General features: G+C 28.7%; 1 protein-coding gene across 3 annotated transcripts in view; it reads left to right on the forward strand.

Annotated features, from left to right (window-relative positions):
- LOC107437443 (four and a half LIM domains protein 2) overlaps positions 1–26,963 on the forward strand; it is an 84,244-nt gene that overhangs the window by 23,024 nt on the left and 34,257 nt on the right. For 2 of the 3 annotated variants that reach the window (XM_021147608.3, XM_071187839.1), the window contains exons 2-4: positions 4,939–5,017; positions 14,099–14,332; positions 17,594–17,809. In XM_021147608.3, coding sequence (XP_021003267.1) covers positions 4,939–5,017; positions 14,099–14,332; positions 17,594–17,809 — 529 coding nt within the window. The remainder of the gene's footprint in view (positions 1–4,938; positions 5,018–14,098; positions 14,333–17,593; positions 17,810–26,963) is intronic. The other variant, XM_071187841.1, reaches the window with a different exon arrangement.

Raw genomic sequence — 26,963 nt, forward strand, 5'->3', positions numbered from 1 at the left:
TAATAATAAACACCCAAACTAATAATATTTGATAACGTTGAAATTAAATAAAATATGTAAGTAATTGAATAATAAAACGGCACTTCACATTTGTCAAGTCCTGTATTAGGTAATAAAATATGTAAAAAATAATAAAACTTACGTATAGTAATTTTAACTTCAGTTTACACTACACGGATTTTTACTCGTCGTTTCACCGATTTTCTCGAAGCCCGAAGCACTTCTGCAGTCTTTATAAATAAATATCCAATACTTAGCTCTAAATTCGTAAGTTTTGAAACACAAACTGTAAAACTCTCTTTTCATTCACAGCCGTAAAACTCGCAAACAAATTGCACGAAGTGAAAATTCAACGATTACATTAAAAATGTTTCAAAAATGTTGTCTATGACACAATACAAGGTATGTATTTAGCGGATCGGGGAATTCCCCAGTCATGCGATGAAAGAACCAGTACTGCCAACCTTATTTTTACATACTCTTTAGTAGCTTGGCCATAGAATATACATACCTATGGTAGGTACCAGAACAGTAAGTGTGTGCATTCACAACGTAGAATTTTGCGCGTTTTTCAAGCGTGTTGGGTTAAAAAAGCTGCTCTTGCTGTATAGTCATCTGATTAGTCGGCGTTAAAATTACCTCGATAAAATTGCTTGCGATTATATTACTGCGTTATATATGAACTAACTACCATAATATTAATATCTAATTTGGAATGCGTTCAGAAATGTACTAAAATACTGTCGATGTAATGTACAAAGCAAGACAATCGTCATTGAAATTTCGAATTAAAGTTTTACTGTTTAAGAAACATTGTCAATTTTTTTCTCTGTAGCACAGGGCCCCTGAACGTGACGGGGCCCCTAAGCAGTTGCCTACAGTGCCTAATGGATAAAACGGCCCTGCTTCAACTACTTCCTCAGAAATATCAGTTTCTTTTGGATTCAATAAATTAACAACTTCTCTCCTATTTTATGAGCAGATATTTTTATTTGTGCACACTTTTTACAAATCTACTTCCTTATGAATGGATTATTTAGGTATTTTTTTTTTCAAATGCTCTTGCTCATTAGGGTTTAACTTTCAAAAAATAATTCATTAGAAAAAACATTTTTTGGTGATCAAAATATTTCATTTCAGATTTTTTCGTTCGACCTTATGGATGGTGTTACACTCGGGAGCGCTGCAAGCTCTTGATATTACTGTTATTGGTGTATTTTGAAGCTATTTGGCTCACAGCGTGATCATTGTGTTTCTCTTGAGTAGTTTTCTTGTATACGTGTATTTGTTACCGGATTTATTATTTGTCTTCAAAAGAAATATCGTTATAAGAATTGTCATTTGAAGATCCATTAATGCAAGACGTGAGAATTGTCATTTGATCGTTATAAAACACTTTGTAACAATATACCAACTTCGAAATTTAAACCTAAATGATAATTTGCCAAACGAACTTAATCTCTAACAATATGCTTACATTAAGGTATGATAGTTGCACCAAGAACAAACAGTAATAAACAAGTAAAGAGAGGCCAAATCAGAACTGCCAAAGATTCTCTAAATCTAGGAACCGTGTCACCTTTTTTAACAATGCATCTCTAAATAACTAAAACAAATTTTCACTTCCAAACTCACCAGAATTATTTAATATCTTACGAAATACTGCAGATTTGAGCTCAGAAATTATAGAATTTATATCTTTTATTTAAAACAAAATTATCTGCTTGAAATATCGCCTCGCAGAATAAGCTGTAGTAAGCAGCTATATATTTATATATTTTCTAACTGGAAGTAGAGCAGGTCAAGAGCTCGAGATTGTTGTTGTTTACATTCATATAAAAAACACCATCCATATATATATATATATATATATATTTGCCCTCTCCTCTAAATTGTTTTGTATTGTCAATTCTCAATAAAGATAAGATAACTCGATTTTTATTACGAGGTCTAAATCCTTTAATCTTTAATTTCAATTTCCCGGTTCTAATAATAACAGAATTCTTTTACAAAATTAAAGTACCGAAAAAAGAGCATATTGCCAGAGATTGAAAAATGTGCACTTAGCTAGATCTTTTATGTTTTCAGTAGCACATTTTAAGGCAGTTAAGTAAATTATTGTTTTATTCTGATAATAGGGTACAGCTGAGGAAAATGTGTCATTAAAAAGTTAGCAGCGGGAGTTAAATATTAGTATTCAGTATACAATAAATCTTATGACAGATGGTACGTGTATATCGAATTATGATAAATCACGCAAGCAACGCAGAAACGATTCTTGTCACGGAAGCTTTTAGCTATGAATGACACTTCCTTTTAGCAGGTGTTTGTTTAAATTAGTCATTCTATTTTGGGAAAATAATCCCTCTATTTTCAGATACAACGGTATTTAGAAATTTAGATACATATTTATTTTATGACTATTGAAAATTGAAAAAAGAAAAAAGAAAAGAAAAGATAAAATAATAACTCAGAAATCATGTCCTAGAGGAGGAAAAAGGTTCCCATTTCTTACAGTATCAATCTTGTAATCAATTTAAAACGTATTTAAAAGCAATCACAATAATTCTGGTTTGTATGAAGTTTAAAACTTAATAACTGAACACTTGCAAGGTTTGAAAAATATTTTACATATTTTGTGATTTTCGAGATAAGTATTCTTAGATACACAGGATGTCCCATAATTACTGCTAAAAAGTAAAACATTCACACAACAGCTCGTTGTAGATCAAGGCATAATCATCAAGACTAGAAGGTCAAGGAGCTTGTTTGTGACGTCACGGAGGTGGTTATGGGGAGAGTCGGAAACATTGTCGGCAGACGATTCCTTTCAATCTTCATTAATTTCATGCACATATTTTTTTTTTTTTTTTTTTCATTTTCAAAAGCTAAAAATAAGCATCCATATTTCTTGTGCTCTGAATAATTGTGTGTACACAGTCGTCGCCTTAAAATAAAAAGATTTCGATGAGATAAAAGAAAAAATCACGGCTAAGGATAATTAAAAGGAAGTTTTAGGTAAGCATTAAAGAATGTTTTAATAATTTTCATGAGATTTATCTTTTCTTTACAGATAAATTCAAATTACACACGATACTGAGTGTAATCATATTAAATGCCTATGGTGTTGGCTAGAGTGCCTGTATTGAAAAAGAGTGCTGACAATATCCAAGAGCGCATGCGCTGCCGTCAGATTTTTGTCCAAGGGGGTAGCCAGATGATACACCGAAATTGGCGCCACTCGCTCATTTGGTGTTATTCTGAAGGTTCTGTTATTCTAAGAGTATATACTAAAGTATCAATAATATAAACTTTAAGATTGGAAAGCACATGATATTACAGATTTTTTAAGAAACATTGTCTAGCATCTGAAATTGTTAAAAAATTAACGTCAAAAAAAAAAAAAAAAGACTAATGAAAAGACTTCAGCTTTTAATAAATGCCTTAAATAAAATATAAAAATTAATAATGATTATGCCATTTATTTCAGAAATAATAATTAATAAAACAAATTATATAATTTATTATTATTTATTACTTTTTCAGGAAAAAATTATCGCATATTCACCTGAAAAGGTATTGTTTATTTCAACAAATTGTAAACAAAAATTTCCATAATTAGTTGAAATTTAAAACAAACTAGCATTTTATACAGTTGGTAACGAAAAGTAAACAAATGCTACTTTGTAACGCGCATTGTAACATTGTAACGGGAACATTGTAACGCGCCAACATGTCAAAGTAATATCGCCAAACTCTGCACTTCTGAAGTTTTGATAAAAAGATGCTCAAATCTTAAAATTTATAAGTAATTTAGATAGAAATTATGTGCATTAAAAGTAAATACATTTATTCTTATCTAACCATTAGTTATTTCATCACCTTGTTCTCTTTACAATGAGATAAACATAACTTTATATGCACGCAAGTAAGTGATAATAAGGATAAATTCTAATAACTAACAACTATCCAAATTTTCAGCCATAATTTTAACATTTACTGTAACTGTGAAGTTTCTTATTGAAAAAAAGTAAGTAATGAACTTATTACATGCATTTATTAATACAGAACATAATTTTTTTGAGTCAGATAATTTTCACTCCATGTAATTCCAATGGCGAATTTTCCACTCTCGCCTCCGGCGGTAAAGTTTTTCTGTCCACCAATCAGGAATCGTTTCTCCCTTGTCCACTCTCTTTTACTCTAGGCTCTCTAGTGTTGGCCAAGAGGAGCATTAGGCTCCACAATCTCGTGAGAAACAGCGCGATTACGTCAAACAGGTCAGCATTGTGCTTTATGCCGCTTTTGCTTCCCAAATGAATTGATACCCATTGATCTGAAGCTGGGCGGGCACCAAGTTGCCACCGAAGATCGAACACCAGCTCAATGTCAGCTCACATCTCTTTGGCCACTGAGCTATCGCTACTCTAGAATCACCACTGTAAATATTTATTTTTAGAATCCTTGCAACAAAATCATATTAAGGGACACGAATTAATATTTAATCACGAGAAAAAATTATATCACAATCTGACGAATCACTATCGGGGAAAGCAAGTAATCAGAGGGGTTTTTATGCTTTTACACCCACTTTAATAGTCACTTGTAAGATGTAGATAACAATTTCTCTTGTTCTTTTCCGAAATTCTTATTTGTGCCCCCCAAATTCTTTTTTCATTTTATTTTTGACAGGGATTCTAAAAATATACATTAAAGATCAGTGCTTTTAATGTGTTCTAGCTCTTTAGATGTGCTTGCAAAACATCCAAATTCTTCAAATAAATAAGCAAATAAATAAAAACTGCATAGAATCACTGTCAGAAGTTACTTTAGTTTAAAGTTTAGTCGAAATTGTACTATTATTTTTATATTAGGGAGAATAGAAATGATTTCAAATAAATGTCTCTAATATTATTCATTAATATTTATTTATTTTAGAAAAACATCTCGAAATAAGAAAATCCAACGGGCCTCTTCCCATAAAACTTATTCTTGGATCCCGCCAGGAGTACTAGCAGTAAGTTAAAATGATTTGACGATTATTATAAGACAACAATGCCACAAGAACTCGGTACATTAAAATGATTTGACGATTATTATAAGACAACAATGCCACAGGAACTCGGTACATTAAAATGATTTGACGGTTATTATAAGACAACAATGCCACAAGAACTCGGTACATTAAAATGATTTGACGATTATTATAAGACAACAATCCCACAAGAACTCGCTACATTAAATAACTCTGATTATGCTTCTGGATTACATTAAATAGAATTCCCTAAAAAAATTATTTAAATATATTATTTTATTTTAAAAAGTGGCTTGTAATATATATTTGGTGTTTTAAAATCTTGAAACTCAACAGAAAAATTTATGAATCGTCTTTGTTTTAATCTAGGTCTTTCCAGAATTGCTCAAAATCTCCTCAAGTTTAATGCAGACATCCCTTTAAAATTTGAGCAAATTCCCCTATTTCAGCAAATAACAAATAAAATTCTTATTCACTCGAAAAGATTTTTTTTTAGTTATATCTAAACACAAAACACATCTCTCAATTATTTTATTGTTAGTAATATTTTGTAAGACACAATTTTCAAAATTTCAGAAAACAAAATTAACATTGTGAAAAAAAAAACACCTGAATAAACATCTCAAAAAATAATAACGGAAACAAAGTCTCTTTAACCCTTTGACGAAGAATTTTTATTAAGCATATTTTTCATACTTTGTTCCCTATTTTGCATTGATTTAGGTCAAAATAAGTGACAATTATTTTAATTAGCATTTTAATTATTTATGGTTATGAAATACAGCATGAAACACGGGTGTCTTTCTATGCATTAAAGGTTATGTTTTCTAAACACTGCGCACTTCCAAACAATCATTTCTCAAATATGCACTTATTTAGTTATTATCAGACTTCACTTCCGTTATTATGAGAAACAGTTATTTAACATTGAAACTTCTTTAATTTACAAAATATAGTATTAATAAATTTTTGAATATGAATAAATTTTTTTTCAAACTACTATTTTTGCATTTTATATTATAGTATAAGTGTAATTCCGTTAATGTTACAGTTCTTTTAGTAACTATTATACTATATTTTATAATTAAAAAAACATCAAAGCATATTTTTGTTTCTAATTAGAGCGTCAGACAAATATATATATAAAAGGGACACTTGTGTCTCATCTGCCTCAAAGGGTGTTAGATCGCAATGAAAACTGACAAAAAATGTGGATGCGTTCAATTTAAAAATTACATAGATTTAACAAGTTATTTTTTACTGTTCAATTCCCCTTAATAAATTATTAAACATTGATGCGAATGTAATTAGATGTTTTTTAAAAAAAAATAACTGGTATACGATGATTAATTTGAAATTTGCGAAAAAAATTTAAATTGCATGTTTTTGTAATCAGAGTGCTTTTTCTCCAGCTCACTGTCGCTCTGCGACCTCCGGAGCTGCTTACGCAAACCCTTTCTATTAGAATCGCGATTTGAGTTCGCTCATCTAATCCATTTCACTTTAATCTGATTCAATACCTCAGCTTTGATACTTTGATAATTGAAATTTCCTTAATTTACAAAATCGATAACTAATAAATTTTTGAATATGAAAAAAAAATGTTTTTTCAAACTACTATTTGTGGATTTTATACTATATTATAAATCTGATTCCGTTAATCTAACAGTTTTCTTAATAACCATTATTCTTTATTTTTTTAAGCTAAAAATACCCAAACATATTTTTGTTTTTAATTAGAGCGGCAGAAAAATCATATGCAAAAGGGACACATGTGTCCCATCTGCCTCAATGGGCTATATTCGTAATGGAAAAATGCAGATGCGCTCAATTTAAGAAGTATACAAATTTGGCAAATTATTTTTTGCGTTTCAATTCCCCTTAATAAATAAATAAACATTGATTCAAATGTAATTAGATATTTAAAAAAAAAACTAGTATGCGACGATTATTTTGAAGTTTGCGGAAAAAAATTTAAATTGCATATTTTTAATTAAGGGGCTTTTTCTTGCTCACTGTCGACCTGCGACCTTCGGAACTGCTTACGCAATCCCTTTCCGATTGTTTCGCGATTTGAGTTCGCTCATCTAATCCATTTTGCTTTAAACTTTCAACACCTAATCTAATAGACCAAAACGAACTATTGTGACACCGACCGATTTAAAGTACACCATTTAATACACGGGAATTCCTGCTGCCGGCTGGATTCGATCTACCGTTCTCACAAATGCGAGTCCAATACTCTACCAACCAGGCTATCCCGGCCCCTTTTCACCCGAGTATTGTTTGAAATCTCAATGTTTCATTTAAATTATATTAAAGGCTTCGATCACTTGTCAGTCCAAGGTTCTTTTCAGACCGCTCGCTCATTTTACAAGAACCACAATGGAATGGACAACTAATAAAAAGATGATAATATTCGCTCTATGTAAATTGGAGATCTTAAACTACTAATTGTGGATTGAATTTTATATTTTAAACCACTGAATGCAGTCGTTGAGACGAATCTGTATTTTATCAAACATTGGAAGAATACGAAGGAGAATTTTAAAAATCATTCTATATTTTAAGACATGAATATTAAGATTGAGCCCACTAAGTAATATAACCCACTAAGTAAAAGCATACTGTTTTGCCATTTCATATCTTCAAATAAACAAATAAAATAAAATAAAAAATAAAATAAAACAAAATGATAACAACAAACAAATATAAAACGTAAAAAGCATCTGCTTTATTAGATTTTCGGAATTATATACATGATTAAAGAATAAGAGTAGCTTAATCCTGATTCGCCCCGAATATGGACATCCAGGGATTACAGATGACCCAATCGCACGGACGTAGCCCGGCATGAGTACGGTGACCTAGCGGGACATGGCACAAGGCCCCGAGTCATGCACGAAGAAAAAGCATTACAATTGGTTGATCGACGGGCAGAGGGCACCAATCCGGAGCAGAAGCTCCGGCACCAAAGCCACATGGCGGAGGTGCCATAACCGCTGCAGACTCTTCGAGTGAAGGCCGTCAGCAGGAGAGACAGCCCCCACCCCGCGACCCACTGAGAATCCTCCGCCTTGAAGGCTTTACGAACCTAAAACTGTTTTAATAAAACAAACCAACAGAACGAACAACAACAAAATCCAGAACAGATTACAGAGGATGTTAAAGGCTCAAAAAAAGTCACGCAGCAAGAGCCTCTTGTTCTTTTTCTCTCCAGCTCTCTTTGGTTTGAAGGACAGTCTCGTTTTAAAGCTGAATGGTTTGTATTCAGTTTTAATCCAAATTCATTCTGTGTCCTTTCCCACCGCAGTTTGCACAGACTTCATCGTTATGACAGTTTTATGACTGAAACGGTTGTAGCACCTTAAAGCCCTAAGGTATTCTTCTGCGATCTTCCAACCGAGCTTTATATTTGCTCGATTCACAATCTTCTCTTTTGGTTCAATTTTAACTACCTAATGGTTACCTTTTTTTGATTTACAAGAGAAAGAGACCGCCATGTTGGCATCTTTGAGCTCCTGATTGTGTTCTCTCAGATGAGTTTCAACTATAGAGTTGAAATTTGACGTGTTGAAGGAGCCATTTTTGTTTATGACCTAACACAGAGTTGATTTTCGAAATTCAAATTTACTCTATAGTTATTGAAATTTTAAGTGCTTTTCTTTTGCGAATTTTTTATAACTTTTTTTCTTTACCTTACATTTTGCCTTGTTGCATAATATCTATGACCTAAAAACTTGAAATTACGAAGGTAAGGAGAAAAAAGTACCGGGAGTACTGCAGAATTAAAAAATTAAGATTCCATAATTAGTTAGAAAATTATTAAATATTAAACATGCATGAAAAAATACCATGTTTGGTTAATCTGTAGCCCACTAAAAGGCAACTACAGTGTTAAATTTTGAATAGCTGAAAGTGTCATTTATATTTGCTTCAAAACTCCAATTTCTTTTAAAGTTATTACAAATTTTAATTTTTTCGGCTTTTTGCTCTAAATATTCATTATGTAGAATATCTACAATTACAAATATATAATTACAATTCACTAGTATCTAAGACAAGTTAACTCGATTCTATGTTGAGGTACCTTTTTATAGATGAAGGTTGACATGGTCGATACTTACTCCCCACATTGGTGACCTGGACGTGATGTGAACAGCCTACCTTGACAGACATTCCCACTTCGAAATGAACTCCTCCATCTTAACAGTAACGTCCACTGTGATTTGAACACGTCTACTTCAATGGATGGTCCACATTGAATAGTTGACTTGTTGTAATTTCATAAATAAATAGAAAACTTAATAAAGAGCGATAAAATTCATTTCCAATTTGAATTGCTATAAGTAAAATTATTAATAACAAGTATCTTACTTTACTTCTCATTTATTTCTTCTTGATTTCTTTTTCACACATTCTGTGATCTCTAGGTTAAACTCATTTAAGCTCAGACGACTACTTTTCGAACCCAAGTAATCGTCCATTTCGTTCTTATTTACATGCTAACAAAATGTTCTTACATAAAGCTACAATGATTAGATATTTTGTAAACAATATATTCTGTGATTTTCGAAAAAAAATCTATGAATATCTAGTAAAAAAAAATGAATAAGAAGTAATTAGGGATTGGCAAGTGGAGTTAGAAGGACTGTAGCTTAAAAGTTTTTTTTTAAAAAATAATTTATGCTCAAAGATTAATTTGAAGTGGGTGTAAAGGAATTTTTAAAATTTTATATTTTTTTAATGATGTTTCTCCTATTATAGTAGATTTTCATATAGTAAGTATCAATTAGCAATACTTTCTCTACGTGTTAATCTTATTATAATCTTAAAATATTTACAAAAATGATTAAATATTTCCTCACATTACATAGTTTTTTTTTTAAAAAAAAGAAATCATCTGTTTAGTATCATTTTTATATGATTATCATATCATAATATTATAAGTGTTAATATTGATATTAAAAAATTTTGAAGCACTTATTAGAGTATGAAATGAAAGTGCTTAAAAAAGATGAAATATAAAAAGATATTCCCTGAAACCTCATACTAATCCTTGTATATTAATTAATTTTAAAATAATCTATGGTTAATTCATTTAATTAATTAAGAAAAATCATTAATTCAGGTTCAATTTTCCGTTGTGATGTTCTTATTCTGTGATTTTTTTCAAACGCTTTATTTTCTGTTGCTTTTTTTTCTTCCTTTTCTGTGCTTTTTGTTTTTCATTTACCCATGAAAATACCAATTCTCGAACATGACGGATTATTTAAGTTTTATTATAAGTCTAACTTTCTTTATAGCACTTTCCGATAAACAATTTGTATGTTAGCAATTTATTAAATACAAAGTAAATGAATAAATAAATAAAAAAATGGGAAACAAGAGGATAAATCGATTAAGTGAAGTGGTTATACGTATAAAAAATTTCAAAATCCACAGGTCTCTCTGTTTTGCTTCTAACTCTTCTATTTCGTTATATTCAGGAAAATTTATTTCTTCCGCTCCTATTAAGATCCTTTACGTCATCAATGTCATTTTTCAATTCTTCGTAAATTCGTATCAAGGAATTTATTCTTCTACCAAAATTGAATGGCCTTAATATAATCTTTGAAAGGAAACACTGCAGTCACAAAAAAATAAAGATATGTTGCCTAAAAACTCCCTTTTAAAGAAGTAACAATTTCATTTAAAACTCCGACATATTTTTCGAATGTAATAAAATAAAATAAAAATGATCAAAATAATAACCCCCACCGAAAAAGGCTTTAAAAAATACTTCCCCCAAAGAAAAATTAAAACTAATGTTTTAGTTCAACAAATACACTGGTTATGAATGTGCTTTTCTTATTATGCAAATTTCGTGTTGAAAACATATTGAACATTTGAACATAGCCGGGAAGAAACTCCTCACTAAGAGCAAAGATCCGAAAAATGTCTCCCCCCCCCAAAAAAAAAAAAATTATTTTGAAATCTAACTGACCACCCAAAAAACTCCAGTTTCTCTCACACTCAATCACAAGTTGTAAATGCGCTTATCTTATATGCTACTTATTATAATTGCAAAGTAAAACATTGATGATGCAAGAAATTTGACTGAAAAAATACCCCCCCCCGCCCAAAATAAAAAAATCTACTCTAAATACTCGTATTATAAAATGGCATTTAAACAATCAAAAAGCTTTCTTAATTTACAGTTTTAAAACTGCAAATTACATCAAATATTAAAAAAAAATATCCCCCCCCCCATTAAAAAATTACTAAGGAACTTGCCCCCCTGTTTACATGCCTGAAGCAAGGAATAGAAGTTGATAATAGGAACCTTTTTAAATTATTCAAATCATAATATTTATAAGCATTTTTTTTATTATACTCCACAAATATTTATTTTATAAATATTTATATTTCTAGTTATGTGCATCAAAGCAGAATAAAAATACCGAAAGAAAAACTTTACACATTTTTCACAGTTTCTTTCATGATAAAAATATAAAAATTTTTCCCTGTAAACTTTTTTATTATTTTAAGGAATAAAAATGTTTAAAATAATAGTCAATTAAAAATTAAGCATGAATTTCCAAGTTTTTAAAAAACGCAAAAGGCGGTATTATTAAAATAATATGATGTGTAATATATATATATATATATTTCCAAAAATCATTTGTAAAAAAATAATATCCCGAATAAAGCAAATAATCTATCAAAAATAAGAAAAAGAAGATAGGAATTTTTTGAAGAAATAGCACAGGAAACAACATTTTTATTCATTGATTATTTTGAATCCATATATGTTAAATATTTTTACACTTTTATGTCAATAACAAAATTGTATATTGTATCAGTAACTTTCTACCCAAAACAAAAAAATTTTTAAATAATACTGATAACAAAGGTTGACTAAAAACTCTATAAAAGTTAATACAATAAATGATGACAAAACAAATGTAATACATATTTCACTGGAAGATTACTTAGAGGAATTCAAATACCATTTCCTTTTAATATCAGGCGAGCAGTTTTTTTTAAAAATTATGACTTCAATAAAAGTATAAATAAACATTTATGATTGAATTTTGCTTTTAATTATAGAATGCAAATTAAATATTAAAGAAGCAATTATCATAATTTAAATTTCATACATTACTCTGACAAACCTATTTTTGAGGTTTTATAACGATTCCATCTAAAATATTATAAAATTAATATATAAAATATAAATTAATTTATTGAGGAAATAAAATATTATCTTGAATACTTCAAAATTTGTTAAAGAAGACGGACGAGAAAAACTTATTCTTAACACTAGTCTAATTCCAATAATATGCAGTTTAAAAGATTTAAATAAATATTAACTGACAAAATGTAATAAGTGTCACAGAGTAAAGGAGCAAACTTTGACATCTTCCTCGAAGCGTATTTTTGGTACGCTTTTTGAAATATCTATTACGTTAGCAGCTCTAAATTTGTTTTGTTGTAAGATAAAGTTTTATTTACAATGTGAACTACTGAACATGCAATTTTAAAAAGTAAATTTACTGAAATTTTTAATTAAATGAAGATATGACTTTTAAAATTTCATTTTTGAAACTAAAAAATACAATAAAAAAAAAATTTTCAGAACTTCATTTTAAGGAATTTTTAAATAATGTATACCAATAAAGTTTTAAAGACATAAAAATTTAAAATTTTGCTACTATTTTAGAATTTTTATGTAATAAATAATAAATCATAAAATGATAAAATAAATAATATCGTAAAAGGAAGATTTTTTGTATTTGATTTTAGCTAATAGATGCAGTGATACTGAAGTTATTTTAATAGTTTTAATAGTAAAATGATAGAAGCATAAAAGTGTGTCATTATAAAAATCTCCTTTTTCTCTATCAAGGATATCAGACTCTTAAACATAATATAAATTATGAGGTTAACAAGGAAAGTTTTCATGAAAATGAAAGTGTTCTTAGTCAGTTTATATTTCTTATAAAAATCTTACACTTACAATCTTATATAATAATCTCTCCATTCTGTTACTTCTACATTAAAGAGCTCCTCAATAGACCGTGGTGGCGAGCCTGAGACTTTTGTTTGGAGACATGGTACAATAATAGACCTATTTTTATTGATATTGTGTCCTATTTCATCAACTTATTTTCCTAGACACAACTAATAATTCTTGTTGCCTGATTATTTCACTCAATAATATGCTCTTTAAAATGATTGATGCAATTTTTGCTGTTGTCGGTAACATTATAATCATCTCGTTGAATCTTACGTTTCCATTCTATACGGAGCTGAGAGTCATGTGGAAAATGATATACAGTTGTATGTGACTCACCTTCATAGTTTGATCTACAGCCAGGCATAGAGCAACAGCGAGGCATCTAAACAGAAAAATAGATATGTTTAGAAACAAGATTTGAATTAAGCAAGAAAATCTTTCTGAAATACCATATATTTGTAGTTTTTGAAGGAAAAAAATGAATAAATTATGAGATTGCATAAAAAATTTGATCGGCTCCACTGTGAACATGCTGATTTTCCAATGATTACTAATCTTTTTCATTTTTTGTCATAGAAGAAATTGTTGCTTATTTCTAGGATTTAAACAAATATCATTTTTGTACGTCATTTAGAAAGGTTATGGATGTATCTAGGTAATTTGAAATAAGGATACATCAGGGAAGTCTGATAACATCGCCTAGGGTTAAAAATAAAAATTAATTTTATAAAACCTATACAGATTTTTGACTTTATAATACATATTTATAATTCATTTTAAATGTATATTAAAATTGCATGAAGCTAATGCCTTAGTGGAAAACTATATTTGTACAAAAAATATTCTTTTCAGATATTAATGTAATAAGCTGTTTTTAGGGGAATCTTTAATTCCACCTTAATTTTGTCCAGAAGGAATTAAATGGAAATTACAAGAAACCCTTTTAAGTTTCACCGGGCAAACTGTTCATCTAATGATTAGTTCGATAGATTTTTATTTCTTGCTTGAATATTATCGGCAAGTATTCTAAAAATATTAATTAAGGATGTTTACTCCTTTAGGTTGATGAATATTTTGCACAACTACCAAATAACAAAGTGCCTAGATGGCAATCATCAGGAGAAGACTACAGAGAGAAACAACTACAGATTCAAGTTCCTAAACAAGATCTTTCTTTAGAATATTGTAAATATCTTGAAAAAACTCATCATAAATCATTTGAAGAATTTGTAAATACTAGAAATGAAATTGCTCTTGACATCGCTTATGTCAGAGAACATCTCGATAAGCAAAATGTAAGTTTAATTTGCAGTATTCAAATAAGTTGCATGCATCCATTGAATTGAAAGCATAGCAATACGTGGCAACAATTGTGCAAGAAAAGAAAAAAGGGGGGGGGGGAGAGATTATTTCAGGCATCTCAGGGTCGTGGACCCTGTGTTCAACTAAGGAAGATGATCCCTCAATAGTACAGATAAAAGAGAAATTATCATTGCAAAATCTTCAAGTTAAAGTTTATATCGCAAAAAAGTGTTAAGTATCAAACTTATTGAAGTGTTCCTGATCCAAATACGCTTTAATCTAAAGAACAATTTTATTTTAAAGTGTTTCGCCAAAACCCTTGTGCATTTTTTAATAATTTACATTAAGTATAATACTGAATCAGTATAATTAGTAAACACATTAACCTAAAGTTATTTATATAATGTTAGTTTTGAATTTTTAAAAACATTCAGACTAGTCTAATGACGGAAAGATAGTACACAAATAAATTTTAGCCCTTTTTTTGTGGAAATTATGAATGAATTTCAAAAATTCACAATATATTTTTTAGTTCTTAGTATTAATAGTCGAAAAAAATTGAGCTCAAAAGGGGGGCCGAATAAAACTTTCTTTCAAAAAAAGGATCTGTCTGACGTTATTTTTTTATTTTACAAAAGTAATTGTCGAACTTTCGACTGCTCTTATGACCAAACAATTGGAATCATAGCGACCACCCACTCTTCTATTTTAAGGGTCAGAAACCCAAGTCCGTCTAGAAAAATTTATGTTTATTCAGGAAAAGTACGTTTTTTTTGCTGTTTTTGTTACTTAAAATATCGTCTGCTTTGATTAATTTGCATATTTGAGGTCACACCTGTGAACCATTAAGTTTGAGTCTTAGTACATGAAAATCTAATCATTAGATCAAAAATTATTCAGGGTGTTCCGTTTTCTTTTTCTGCGCACTGTACCACAATTAACTGTAACTAGTGTAGAACATGCTTATTTGACGCAAACCATACTTTTTCTGGAGTAAAAAAAAATTGTTATTTTAAAATTTTTTTTTTACTTGATTTGATTTAATGTGTAAAAATATCCCCTAAAAAGTCTATATATTAGGCCCTAATATAAAGCCCCTATATATTAGGAGCGGGAAGGAGCATTTAAATGTTTTTTTTTCTAAAAAAAAGGAAAAGTTGCTAATTTTTGTCATTGGTAGAAACAATTCTAAGCAAAAACTTAAATGTTCTTAAAATAGAATTAATTTGTTAATTAAGCATACGTTCAGCACAGGCAGAATATTATTACGAATTCGAGCAAAACTGCTGTGAATAAAAGTTAAATATTAAAAATTAATTTATACAATTAACAGATTTATGTCTATCTTATAAAAACATAAATATCTTCATTATGCAATTAATAAAATAAAGATGCATTTTATAACAGCCTATATGAGTAGTTTATCAAATTAATTAAAAAGAAATTGTGATTACTCGGCAAATAATCAACCACTATCAATATTCTTAATCAGTAAAGACGATTTGAAATTTTCAACTCAATCTGACAAGAACTTACATTTCATGAGTGCACTTCTTCTAAACAAACTGCCATGTTGGCAGCTATATTGTTACTATCTTGAAATGGCACAATTATTCGTCTTTAACAACTATTAATGATCAGGAAACCATTTTTCATACGATTAAAACATCAAATACCATCATTTCACACAAGAAAAATGAAAAAAAAAAAACAAGAGAAAAGTTTTTTCTGATAAAAATACAAATTTTAAGGATTGATAGAATTCTTGAAAATATGAAGTAAATTACACACCCACTCGATATATTTCAAAGTAACCTTAAACTTATGCCATGTACTTATATATTAGGGGGACCGGAAAGTAATCTCGTTTCGGCGCATTTGAAATTTGTTATCGAGATTTTATTTTTAATTAATAATGTATTCACCCTCGTTAGCAACAATCTTTCAATGGCGGATCGAAAATGAATAAAAATGGATTGAAAAAAATGAATTGGTTAAGACTAACGAATATTTAATGCATCGAAATGACATTACTTTCCGGTCCCCCTAATACTATACTGTAAAAATTTTACAAGCAACTTTAAAAGTCCTTTTTCGAAATACGTTCCTTAATAACTTCGACATCCTTTTAGAAAACTTTTTCAGTTTCGGAAACAAAACGTCTGCAAGAGTTTTGTTCGAAAAGTATGGTGAATGATTCATCTCCAGAACTAAAAGACGTGCCTAAGAAACAAGGTTTAAAGATGTTGAAATCCTTAAGCAACAAACTTTAAATCGAAGAGGTTTCCAAAAGAGGGCTTTAAATATTGTTTCTGTTCCGAAATTAAAACAATTTGCTAAAGAAACACGGTTTAAGGAATTAAGGAACAAGGTTTGGAATTTTTAAGAAAACCCAAATGAAGAGGTTTCCAAAAGAGGGCTTTAAATATTGTTTCTGTTCCGAAACTAAAACAATTTGCTAAAGAAACAAGGTTTAAGGATTTAAGGAACAAGGTTTGAAATTTTTAAGAAAACCCAAATGAAGAGTTTTCTAAATGAGGGCTTTAAAAGTTGTGTCTTCTCCGGAACCGAAAACTATCCTGAAGGAAGATTTAACGATGTTTAAAGTAATTGGAAAATTCAAACGTTTGAATCAAAGAGTTTTCCGAGAAAAAAAAAGAATTTAAAAGTTATTTCTGCTCTGAAATCAAAACAATATACTAAAGGAACAAGGTTTAAGTATATTGAAATCATTAAGAAAATAATAAGAAAATTCAAACGTTTGAATCGAAGATTTTTCCAAAAAAGAGATTTTAAATGTTGTTTCTTCTCCGAAACCAAGAAATTTGCTGCGGGGTCAAGGTTTAAGGATGTTGAAGTCATTAAGAAAAAAACCCAGACGTTTGAATCGAAGAAGAATCGTTTTCAAATTTGAATCGAAGAGTTTCCATGAGTTGAGTTGAAGAGTTTCTGCTCCGAAACCGAAAACGGATATCTGCTAAAAGGACAAGGATGCTCTGAAGTCGATAAGAAAATGTTTGAATCGATGAGTTTTCCAAAAAAGGTGGAAGTAACTTCAAAATACATATAATGGGGGTATCATTCGCATAATATTTTTAGGAGTTATTAAATCATTATTGAAAATTAATAGCCGCATCTTGCCGCAATAGCCGTTAAATAGCGCTGAAACTTACAAAGGGTTTGGATTAAATGAATCAAAAAAGTTTTTTATCTTTTTAATAATATTTTAAAATTTCTTTTTTTGTTTGTTGAAGGAATGTGCTAAATGTCGAGGTACTATGCTGAAAGGTGATGTGGCTGTAATTGCTCCAAAATTTGGTGAATCTGTGTCGTGGCATCCTGCTTGTTTTGTTTGTTGTATCTGTGATGAATTACTAGTCGATCTCACACATTGTGTTAAAGACAGAAAACTTTATTGTGAAAGGCATTATGCTGAACAAATAAAGCCGAGATGTTCCTTCTGTCAAGAAGTAAGTTTTCTTTTCCTGACAGAATTTATATGAGACCTATTAACTACAAGAATTAATTTTTACACAATTTGAGGATCATTAAAAATCATAGCAAAATTCCATAATCTCATAAAATTATAATCGAAATCGGATGGGTAGTTTTTACACTGCAAGAAAATTTGAATCGGGTTGAACCATAATATTGTTCAAATTTGGTGTAACATTTAAAAATACCAATAGCTAAATCCTGCACTCTCATTGAAGTAAAATTGAAATCAGATTAATAGTTTCTGTACTGTTAGATATTTTGATTCGGGTTAAACCCTAATATCCTTCAAATTTGGTGTAAGATTTAAAAGTACCAATAATAAAATCCTACACTCTCATTAAAGTAAAATTGAAATCGGATAAATAGTTTCTACACTTTTAGAATTTTTCAATAGGATATACGCTAATATAAAGCCAAAAATTTTTAACTGTAATATTGTTCAATCTTTGTGCAGCCATTAAAAGATTGTTCTTTACTTTCACAAAAATTAGGCCATTTAAGAAGTAATATCATGATACTATTATTTTACTTGAACGATAACAAGGTTCAGTTTAATACCTTATTAAAGTTTAACTGATATTATGCTTCAACGAGAAGAATTTTTATTATTTTAATTTTATATTTTATTTTATGACCGTCGTTGATATGCCGACCCAATTTTGGATTTGCGACTACTAATGGCCAATTCTGTTGCCTTGCAATTTTGAACCCAATCCAGAAGACAAGGGAATTCCTGGATCATGTATTGGGAGAAATTTGCCTTCGTGGAAGACTTTTTGATAGAACTAACCTGCATTTGCATTATATGGAGAGGAAAACCATGAAAACATCCCGTGGTTAGCCCGATGGCAAGGTGACTCTAACCCATGATCCGTCTACCACAGAGGATATTTTTACGTCAGCACTGTGGTCAGTGCGATCCAGGTGGGCAATTCGTATCAACCAGCCATCGTTGGGATTTAAACCCGGTTCGTCTCATTGAAAGGCGAAAGCTCTATCTCCTGAGCCTCCACAGTACAAGTCTTTTTATGGGAATACATGACTTAAGTTGAAAAATATGGTTTTCTGGAAATCACAACTAAAATGTTAAGATCTGGGGTGATTCTGCATCGATCACCGGTTCAAAAGTCTCTTGAAATTCATTTAAAGAAGTCGAAGAACGGGGAAATTTAAGCATTTCTTCTAAATCATTCAGTTTGTTTTCAGCATTTCTTCTAAAGTAGCCAATTGTACGTTTTTTGAGTTGTGATGAATATCTTTGTTTTTAATGTTAAACGAATTTCTCAGTAATATTAAAATTCTTTTTATCAGTTTAAGCTATATTTGAAGTAAATAATAAAGAATAATATAAAATAACACAATTGTGAATAGAAAATTACTCTCACAAAATTACTAAAGATAATAATTTTGTTGCTTTTCATCTAGCGCTATTTCTCTAAATCTGATAAAGCGACGTCTTTATTTCTCACTTTTTTTTTCCTTTCCTCTTCCTTTCTTCTCTTTTGAAAAATCTAGTACTGTGGAATAATATTTGTTAAGATCAAAAATACATTGATAAAACGAAAAATCAAAAACTTAACTAAACATCCAAGACGACGAAGGAAGAGGACACTTAATGTAGATTATTTTACATTATTTTATTTAGTACAAGGAAAAAACATCACCTCACTTTTAACAAAGTAAGCAAAAATTACGACTGGTGCTTAATTCCAACGGATTTTTGAGTTTCCAATTTAGGCGTTTTTACGCCTTCACGAAAATTTTGTTTTGTTAGTGAATTACAAGATTCGGCAAACATTTTTAATTAATTTCATTTTTTTTTTAAATTTTATTCTGAACATTAAAAAAATTGTTATTGTTGTTTAGAAAACGCTCACAAACATATTAAAGTACAACTCATGATTAATATTTGATTGCGATATTGCAATTGCGAGTTCTAAAATTTATAACTAACAATTTAAAAAAGAAATGATTTTCTCGCATGGTCCAATTATTTTTGATATAAAAGAAGTACACTCTAAATAAACAGAAGTAAATAACTAAGAAAGCTAACTTTAGATTTAAAAAATTATAATGAGGTCCTGTGTTAGATACAGCCGACGTATACATTTAGCCCAACTTTATAATGTCGTAAACAGCCCAAATTCATAATGATGGTCTGAGCCCGATTTAGGGCCATAAAGAAGAAATTATTTAAAATTAATCTAACGTAATTATTATTATTCAAATTACCTTTGAAATAGAGAGTTAAAATGAGTTTGATAAAGAGAATGTAAAAAAATATTTATCAATTTACAAAACTTTCTTATGACGCATTACCATGGACAACAAGGACAAAAAATGATTTAATATTCCGTATAACTATAAGATGTAAAATAATTTTGTCTTATTTTAATTTATTTTTGTCTTCAATTTGCACTTTTTATAAACAAATTTTTATAAAATAAATATTTTTATAAAAATAATATTTTCATAAAATAAATTTTTAATTACTATTACTTTTATTTACGGACACTGATATTTTTTAGAATTAATATAATATAGAACATAGGAATTGGTTTTTTTAAAATCAAACTAGATAAATTTTATCCATAAAAATTCGTTATAATATTTCAGAAAAAGCAACTATAATTGAAATAAATTGATAAAATCAAAACAACTTAAATTAATGGGGAAAAAAAGAAATAAATTAACTTAAAAACAACGGCATAACATTTGTTTTTATTTAAATTTTGAATTTTTACTCTATTATTTTTTTATTTATTAACATTGCATATAGTAGGGCAGTAGTTTTTTTTTCCGACCACGAAACCCTAACTAATCAACCTTCTTACGGCGGAAACCCAATTTTATAAATAAAATTTCTTATGGCAACTGTGAATGTATTAACATGTAAAAGACTATTTATTAAGATACAGATATTTATTTAGAGAAAGGAAGATTTTTCATCGTTTTATCATTAATAATCTTAAATTAGTTTTTATGTCCCACAGTTAAATTTTTTATTCATGTTCTTAAATTTTTAGTCTAGTTATGAATTTGAATAAGATAAAATAAAACCGAAAATCAATAAATAAATTAAAGAAAATCTGAATTATGGTTTACTTAAAAATGAAAACTAAAAAGAACTGTTATAAATATTGTAAACGGTTTTTAAGGAAACATATTTCTTTATTAAAGAATTTTATTTTGATTTGAGAAACACAATAGGAAATACTAATGCAATAATTAAAAATGCCGGTAATTTTCATAATCTTTTCAATATATTATTCGAAATATCATATTTTCTTTTTAAAAGAATGATATTCCATTTTATTATTTAGGAAAAAATTAATTTATTATTGAAATAAAAGAAAAACATCCTTTATGAATTGAAAATTAATAAATAATATTAATTTTCAATAATAATAATTAATACTAATTTTTAAGATTTAAAAATACTTGAGACTTTCTAGATTATATATTTTTTTATACTTTCTCAAATATTTTCATTTGAGGAATAAGAAACTTAATAGGCATATATTTAAATCGATTTAAATTACAGGAAAGGATTTCTGAAATTTTGATTGTGTATCTTGATTGAATTTATTGCTTACTATAAAACGTAATTTTTTTAAAAACATTTTTTTCTTCTTTTAGATGAATTTTATGCAACTTTTTAAATAGTCTGTCATGCTAGGGTTTAAAATCGGAAAAATTTGAAGAACGTGTAGGCGGCGGAATCATATGACCGACCAATGTTTAAGAAACAAGAGTGTTTTCATAAGAATGTCCTTGAGACAGCGATTAATCTTTTCGTCAAATATCCGTATTTGGAAATCTTAGATTGTCAATCTACATTTGTTGAAAATCAGACTTTAAAATACATCAAAAATAAAATATAAATTTCTCTTGTGTCTAATTTCAGGAAAAATGAATGAAATAAAATAAATGGATGATTTATTTTTTAAAAACTTAGGTGCTATGTGTCAAATAATGTGTCAAACTGAAATATGTCAAACTTTAATATAGAAAATATACATTTATGCTTTAAAATAAAATATATTTTCTATAAAATGTATTATTTTTCTATGTTACTTTACTCTTATTTTTTAATTTTAAATATCTGTTAATCATAAGTTTAAGATTTGCCAGTAGATAGTCTTAATCCTTTTAGTGTTATTTTATTTTAATAATTTTCAATAGATGGCAGCATCACCAAAGTTTTTCCCATTTGAACATGAGTTAGTTTTTCTTTTTATTCAAATTACTCAAATGAGTCACAATAAATAAGAATGGTTAGAAAATAAATTTCATGATGTTATTAGAAAAATCTTTCCGCAGGCTAAAATTACATCACAAGAAATCAGAGTGAGTAGGCGTAGAGAAAATTTTAAAGTTATTGTAAATTTAATGATGTTTTCTTCGTTTATTTCATCCTGTTAAATGATTGAGTTTGTTATGTAAAACAATAATTGTATTCTAAATGTTCCTGTAATATTGAAAGTAGCAGGTGGTGCGTGGTTAAGCATTGCGCAATATTTTGTCGCTTCTTTACAAACTTATTCAAGTCACCAGTTGAATGAAGGCTATTCATCATAAGCGGAGGTAGGGTTTTTCTTTTTTCAAATTAAATTTCAAAAATAAACTTTATCGTTGTAACTTATGTTACTGACTGCAAAAATTTTTTCTTATATATAATTGAAAAATGCATGACAATCTTAGTAATTAAGAGATAACCCGAAAAAAAATTATTTTGTCTCTATTTTCTTTCATATTTTAAAATATCACGCAAATATTGTAAACTAAATTCAAGAATACAAATATTTTTTATAAAATTCTAAATAGGAAGAAAATGTAACAAATATCACTTTAAAAACAATTTTTGTTAATGTTATTCATATTATTCCAATCAAAACTATTCTCTTGTTATTCTATATTGTCTTTTATAAATTAATATATTACACAAGTATTATATATTAAACTCGATAATACAAATATTTTTAATAAAATTCTTGATCATAAAAAATGTAAGAATTTAAATTTTTAAAATAACCTCGATTGTTGTTACTCATGTTATTTACTTCTACAAAATTATTTTCTCATAGCATGAGCGTCGTTGGTGTAATGGGGGCTGTGTCCCCCTCAGTAATTAGCAATCTCAAGTTTCCCTTAATATTTCTAACAAATAAAGAAAATTTTAATCGTCATCGATTTAAATTTCTTAAATCTAGAAACAAGAAAGAGAGAAAAAAAAGATAATTTTTTTGCAAGTACTTAGTACATTAAAAAAAATTTTTTCTCATGTGCGAAATTTAGAATACTATTTTGATTGTGTAATTTAATTTCATCCCCCTCAAAAATTGGGCCTGTCTATGTAAACTAAACTACAGTGGAAACTTGTATTTGTATTTTATAGTGGTAAAGACTTGTATTTTAAAGTGGAGACTATGCATTTAACTAAAGTAGAAACTTACGAAATTTATTTTTTCCTTTACTTTCATTCATACATTAATATAATATGCGGATATTATATATTAAATTCAAAAACACAACTAGTTTTTTTGCAAAATTCTTTATCAGAAAATTAAACACTTTTGTCAGAAAATCACATTATTTTGAATTAGAAACAGGATTTCTTTTCATAAGAGGTAACGCAAGGGACAGGGGGGCATATATGCCCTCCTCGTATTAAGCTATAGCTTAAAGGGTAAAGTAAAGGGTTAAGCGTTACTATAGCTTAAATATTTCTAAAACCGTGATAAATATATTTATAACCAACTTCATTAATTTTTAAATATCTATGCGAAGGCAGGCATTTTTCCACTTATGGTTTTCATTGCGGCCACCTAACTTCAGAAAGTTAAAAAAACGTGTGTGTGNGGGGGGGGGGGGTTTGTTTACATAAATATGGGTAACATCGTGGGGTTAAAAAGGGAAATCAATACTGGGGAACTATTTTCCTTATGTGCTACGCTTTCGTTCATTTAATCATTTATCATTGAGTTTATTGTAGTTATAAACGCAGACTTTATAAATTTGGTTATTTATGAGTACAGAAGTTTTAAGTCAATCCTTTACTGTTGGTAAAATGTTGAAAATCCCACACACCTTTCCACCAAAAAATTGTCTAAAGATTTAAATTAAAATTAGGAAATAAGTTAAATGAAATTCTTTTATAATTCAATCTCAATCCCAAAAAATATTTTAACAAAATATTACTAGAAAAAATAACCCTGTAAAGGATTAAAAAAAATTTACAATTTTATTTATAATTAAAAATGAGTATGCCAAGTGTAATTCTGTCCTTTCATTCGGGGGGGGGGGGGAAGNTGGGGGGGGGGGGTGACAGTCGGGTTAACCTTTATTAGGTGCCTTTCTGATTTTAATCAGGATGTAAAAATTTATGCCGATTTTATTACCCAAAAATGAATGAATAAATAAATGAATACATAAATAAATGAGCAAAAAAAAAAAAAGATGCTTTCCACTACGTCAGTGTTTCCGAAACTTATGACTTTTGTGTACTCTTTCTAAACTTTTTATAACGCTGTGTACCGCTTATTAAAAAAATGAACGTATTTTTTACTACAAAAAAATAGCACAAAGCTGAAAATCACTACTGGCTGTGACACCACTAATTATTAACTGTTAAATCTGTAAAAAATAGTCAACAGAAAAATACGTAATTGTAAATTTTCATGACTAGCTTTGTTTTTAAATAAAATTTTTTGAAATTTTCGTTGTTTGTTGCAAGATATTTCGCATAAGAACGCGTACTCCCGCTAAACTGTTCCCGTACCCCAAGGGGTACACATACCAACCACACTTTGGGAAATACTGTACTATTTAATCAAATCCATTGAAATGGAACAGACGGCAGATTATGACGGCATAAACTTTGATGCCCCACTTTCACATGATTTATAAGTGCGCCCTAACTTAGACTTATCACAAAAAATTTAAAATTATAATATGAACAAAAGTACTATTGGGAAAATGCATTCGGGAATTTATAATCATTAATTTTATTTTAATTTAAGATATGGAAAATTATAATTGTGATGAAAAGGAATTTATATAAGGTACTGAATTGACTCATTATCTTACAATAATTATATACAAAGTTTGGTTGTAAAGTGATCTAATTAAAAAATATCTAATAAATGAAAAAACTATTTTTACTGTAACTCATTGTGTTATTTCTTTCTGGTCTTAAAATGATTCATAGCGCTCATTTTTTGTCATCCCCTTTTAAGTTTCCTCGAAACCGTTTTAAGTTATGATAATGTGAATCAAACGAAGCTGGCATTCTTTTTTCTCCTTTTTTAAAAATTTTACATGAAATAAGGTTTTGCAGCTTTACATAATGTTTTTTATGACAATGTTGCTCGGTGACTTCATAAATGTAGTTTTTATTTCACTTAGATGTTTTTGAGTGCGTTTATTGATTTTTCGTTTTTTCTAACGACATTTATTACTCATTATATCGCCAATTTGTAAAAAATATTTAAAAAAATAATTTGAAAAAATAAAATAAAAGCCCTACGTGAAAAGTAAACTATAATATTAATGGTCATTGTCTTCAATTTTTTGATAAATGGAAAGAAATTTTTTGAAAAAGTTATGGGGCCAGCAATTAGCAAGTGAAACAGGGGATATTTAAAAGAGCAAAGCATTTTATTTTAATTTTTAAAAAAATTATTTTTCATAAATTTGGCACCCATCGAAGTTTGCGCCCGGGGACATATATCTCCTCTCGCCCCCCTTAGACACGCCACTGGTCAGGGGTTACAGGTTTGTTATGAAGATATTATTTTGAAAGCCAAATCCGAGATCGCAGGAAATAAAGAATTAGCTTTTCAGCAGGGCAATTTTTTCTTCTGTTGAAGAAGGTAAGGATTCACTTTCAGAAAGACGAGGTCCACTTCATTGGTTCTTTTTTTGTTGACTCTATTTCCTCGAAATTTATGACCTCTGGGAAGCACTGAATTGATATTAGATCAAACTTCAATGACGTACGGGTCAAACATGATTGAAAGGAAGTTTTATAATTATTATTTGGAGCAATACGTTTTCCAGATTGAGAGGTCGAAAATGAAGAAAGAAAAAAAAAAGGTTGTTGGTCAAAAGTAAAAGATGTTAGGAAACATTTTCTTTTATGGTCCTAATTATTATTCAATATCTATAGAAGAATGGAATTACTAAGACACCATTTTGTATTTTACCATTACAAAAAAAAAAAAAAAAAAAAAANAAAAAAAAAAAAAGGGGGGGGGGTGTTGTTTTATTAACTTATACTTTACTACTTAACGCCCATTTAGCCTGAACTTATTCTTTTTAAAGCCCATTACTTAAGCATTTTTTTTGGTTCTTTTATGATTCTCCCCTCCCCCTTTATAAACGAAAATAAGCAAATCACAAACCCTCTCCCAAAAAAATTCGCAACGTTCCCTTATTTTGTTTGGTTGATTAATTAGTTTTAATTGCACTAATCTAATTTGAAGATAAATTAATTAATTAAATGTAAGTAAAATAGATAAATTTGCATAAAATAAAATTTATGCTGAAAAGTTTATTTCATAAAAAAAATATTTTGCAAAATTTTTAAACTCTTTGAGGCGTTTTTTTCCTTTCCCCCAAATTTAACTTTTCTTAAAAATTGAAATTTTCACAAATTTAATTTTCCCAAAACCTTTTTGTTATATATAATTTAATTTTAAAATTTAATGTCTTACGTAAGTATTGCTAATATTCTCCTTCCCATTTGTCAGAAAAAATAAGCAGATCATAAAACCTCTCCCTCTTTATATGCTTATGTAATATTTGAACGGCTTATAACTAAAAAAACGTAAAATGTTTGGAATTTAGACAATAATATTGAATTTTGAACGAAAAAATCTTTTACTTTTGTTCAAATATTATGTTGAAAGAATTTAAGTTGTTTGAATTATGTAAGCAGTACATAGAATATATTTATAAATTTTATTTATTAGCTCATACAGCATTTTTAAAAAATAAAAACCAATATATCAATTTTCTTGGCTTTTAGAAATTTTCTTGAGTTGGAAAAATATTTTGCTTTTAATTAAACTGCAAAATTTCAATGCTATTGTAAGGAAACTTTTGTGTAATTTTATATATATA

The sequence above is a fragment of the Parasteatoda tepidariorum genome, chromosome X1 (assembly GCF_043381705.1).
Source record: "Parasteatoda tepidariorum isolate YZ-2023 chromosome X1, CAS_Ptep_4.0, whole genome shotgun sequence".
NCBI lineage: Eukaryota > Metazoa > Arthropoda > Arachnida > Araneae > Theridiidae > Parasteatoda > Parasteatoda tepidariorum.